The sequence below is a fragment of the Mandrillus leucophaeus genome, unplaced genomic scaffold (genome assembly GCF_000951045.1).
Source record: "Mandrillus leucophaeus isolate KB7577 unplaced genomic scaffold, Mleu.le_1.0 Scaffold29, whole genome shotgun sequence".
Classification (NCBI taxonomy): Eukaryota; Metazoa; Chordata; class Mammalia; order Primates; family Cercopithecidae; genus Mandrillus; species Mandrillus leucophaeus.
The window spans coordinates 2,918,096-2,921,685 of record NW_012103031.1 but is presented as its reverse complement, the minus strand read 5'-3'; the positions used below and the strand labels follow the sequence as shown (position 1 = coordinate 2,921,685).

The following is a 3,590-nucleotide window of genomic DNA, read 5'->3' as shown; positions in this document are numbered from 1 at the left end:
TATCTCACTCAAGCCTAACAACAATATTTTGTAGTAAATTTAGCTTTGATTTTAGAGATGAGGAAACTGAGGCGGGGAGAGGTTAAATCACTCTCTCAAGATAAAGTGGCAAGTCATAAAACTGAGACTGAAAGTAAAGCTGTCCGACTCCGAAGTTCAAGCCCTTTCTACACTATCATGCAGTTCAATCTAGTGAAAAAAAAAATCACTCTTGAAAGCGTCTTAGCATTTTAAGCATAAAAGTGTGTTAGTAAGGATCCTCTGGAGCTTCCAAATTCTGTTTTATCTGCACTGAATTTCACACACACACACGTCTCTTATTTCCCCCCTTCCTATTGAAATTCAGCACCGAGGACAGTTCCCGATTCATGTTTGCAGGAAGCTGTCCTTGGATTCTGTTAGAGCTCACACTCTCATTCTTGACTTCCCAAGTGGCACTGAGAAAGACAGGAGGAAATGTAAGAAAGTATGAGATGGGATCCTCTCACACCATGGTGGAAATTAGCACATTTCCCAGAAGACCAAGATAAAAATGCATGTGAGAAGAACAAGAGAACCAAACAGATGGGGCAATAAAATGGAGGCGGAATGAGCTCATCAGGATTCCCAGCACACGGTTTAAGTCCATACTGGGCTCACAGCTGACCTGGGACCAGCCGACATAGTGAATGAGTGGGTGGTTACTATGCTGCAGCATCAGTTACACTAAGAGATTAGGTGGAGCTGATTCACTGCTGCAGATCTGCACGACTTTTCAAGTGGAGGAAAATCTGTGGGCCCTGGTCTCTGCCACTCACATAACCATCCTCATGGGTAGCATGAGTCATACATGCAGGATCTTTCAGGTAGACAAAGTTGTTGTGCTGTGAGTAAATCCAGTATGAGCTTTCATGTCGTGGAGAGCAGGTTTTAACCACAGCTACAGCATCTCCGCATATGAAGGTTTACCTGCTCTACTACACAACGACCCTGCCTTTCCACATTCACCTTTGGCTACAGGTGGTTCATAACACACACAGAAAAAACAAGTTTCTGAAACGTTCCTCACACCAACAGTGATCCCTTCTTTTCCAAACTACCAAGCTCTTGAGTACAGCTGAAGCACCTTTAGACAGTTGAGTCTTATCGTCTTACCTTTTTAAAATTATTATTATTATCATTATTATTATTCTGAGACGGAGTCACCCCCCATCGCCAGGCTGGAGTGCAGTGCTGCAATCTTGCTCACTGCAACCTCGGCCTCCCGGGTTCAAGCTATTCTTCTGCCTCAGCCTCCCAAGTAGCTGGGACTATAGGCGGGTGCCACCACACCCAGCTAATTTTTTTATTTTTAGCAGAGACAGGGTTTCACCATGTTGGCCAGGATGGTCTCAATCTCTTGACCTTGTGACCCGCCCGCCTCAGCCTCCCAAAGTGTTGGGATTACAGGCGGGAGCCACTGTGCCTGGCCCCCACCCCCGCCCTTATCTTATATGCAAGGAAACTGAAGTCCAGAGAGGAGAAATGACTTGCCCCAAACCAATTAGCTAGTGACAGAGTTAGAATTAGCACTGGATCCCTCATTCCTAAGCCAGCAGGCTTTTCATTGCACCAAGAAGATAAAACTGTAAATAGCATGGTACTCTGTTAACTAAGCCTCTAATTATACTGCCTCCAAAGAAAATAACATTTCAAATGTCTGGGTCTTTCCATTTGAGCTTTGGCAATTTCACTGATCACTTCTCATACTGGAATCTCTTTTAAGACGTTTAGGAGTAATTATATTGGGATATATGCTATTTTTACTCTTGTACACTGCTTTCTTTGTTTAGGAGGAAATTAGAATTCTGGAAATACACTTGATTTTGTTTATTTATTAAAGGAACAAGCTTCTATTTCAAGTAGTTGCAAATATGAATGTATCAGTCTGTGTGTCAAGAAAAGATATATGGAACAATATAGGAATGATAATACTCTATTGTCACATCCAATTAAGGGCCACCTAGGTCTACAAGTAAAGACGAACATCAAAGCTATGAGTGAAAATGGAAAAGTCACATCGTTATCTGAATAATTTTGAAAACGTCTGGATTTGGTGCCTTATGAATCATCTGAAATGTAACAAGGCATAAAGCGCTTTGCAACCCTGTTGCCTTCATTATTGTAATTTGTGCATATGTAGGTTTATTTGAACTTTTTCAAGTTTTCATCCAGCTGAAAAAGGATGTGGGAAGAATGAGTCCAGTCAAGGTCATACTTACAAGGTGAAACTGACACCTCCTGGGGATGCAGGCTAACAGAAACATGAGCCCATTACTCACCCCAAATCTCCCATCCATACCTTTTTCTGCTAATGAATATTCTTACCTGGACCATCACTACTTCCATTGTCCTCTGCTTTGGATACCTTGTAGACCAGGTTCCTGTCTCTCATTTTTATCCACGAAGAGATTTTCATGAATAGAACTTTTCTTGTAATTTAGCAATAATGTCCTTGTAAACCCCACAACTATTTACATAACAGAAGCTATTGTTTAATGTGCAAAGCAGGTCAGAATTTGGTTTCTAGAGATTAATCACTGCAGTCTAGTTTATATTATCATAATAATTTCATTTATTTTGATACAGTTTGCTTTCAGAATCAACCTCGGCTTCTGCGCACAAGTGACAAATCCATTTGTTTCTGGTATAATGGATAACGTGATTAATGACCTTGCAACAGGATTTCTTAAAAACAGAGAGAGGAAAAGAAATAAAGATTTCCATTTATAAATGTGCAGTAAACCAGCTCAGTCTGTAGCTGTGCATCAAAATCCCTCTGAACTTGTTTTAAGCCACAGATTTAGAGAGATTCTGAAACAAATTTGCTCCTGACTTTTGGGGGTTTCTGCTCATATCTACTGTCTCCAAGAAGCTGAGGTCAGTGGCCTCACTTTGAGAAAGTGGTGACACTGCAGGCCCCCTGGTTACAAGAACGGGGCACTGTTTGACCACGTGGCTCCATCGCCATGACTCCAGTTAGATGTCACCCCGCTCCCCGAGCTCAGGTCTTGCTGAATAAGGTCACCGCCCAGGGGGCAGTCGATGAACACGCGCGCGAGGACTCTGCGAGTGGCCTTGTGACTTTGTCAACTCCGGGTGTCCCCGCCTTTCCGTCAGCGTCCGGTGCCTGGTCCTGGTCCCGGTCCCCGAGGCCCCGGGGATTCTTCCCGAGCGTTTTCCGAGTCGGCGCGGGGGATGGAGGCGGGGCCATGGAGCGCGTCCCGGGGACCGCTGCATCCGGAGGCGGCCGTCGTGCGGCTCCTTCCCGCCTCGAGAGTGAGGCGGCCGGGCCTTGACGAGGTGGCCCACGCCTGCCGCGGGGGCGGCTCGCGATGGCAGTAGGGGTTCGAGTCCCGCCTGGTGGGCTGCTCCTGCTGGAGAAAACGCCTCCCTGAGGGCCGCGACGAACGCACAGAGAGGCCCAGCGCCGCGCCGGAAGCCACCCTGAGGAAGTGGCACCGGGCACCGAGGGGTTCCCACTTTCTCCTCAGCCTGTGACGCCTGCGTCCTGGGGTGGGTTCGAGGGGCGCCCGGGCACAGCCAGCCGAGGCTCTCGAGAGCCCCAAGGT

At 46.4% G+C, this 3,590-nt stretch overlaps 1 protein-coding gene across 1 annotated transcript in view; it reads left to right on the top strand.

The window, feature by feature from the left end:
* Nucleotides 1-2,987: 2,987 nt before the first annotated feature.
* Nucleotides 2,988-3,590, top strand: part of NPTX2 (neuronal pentraxin II) — a 14,657-nt gene continuing 14,054 nt past the window's right edge. The window contains exon 1 of the mRNA XM_011985837.1: nucleotides 2,988-3,297. Within this exon, the coding sequence (XP_011841227.1) occupies nucleotides 2,988-3,297 (310 nt within the window). The remainder of the gene's footprint in view (nucleotides 3,298-3,590) is intronic.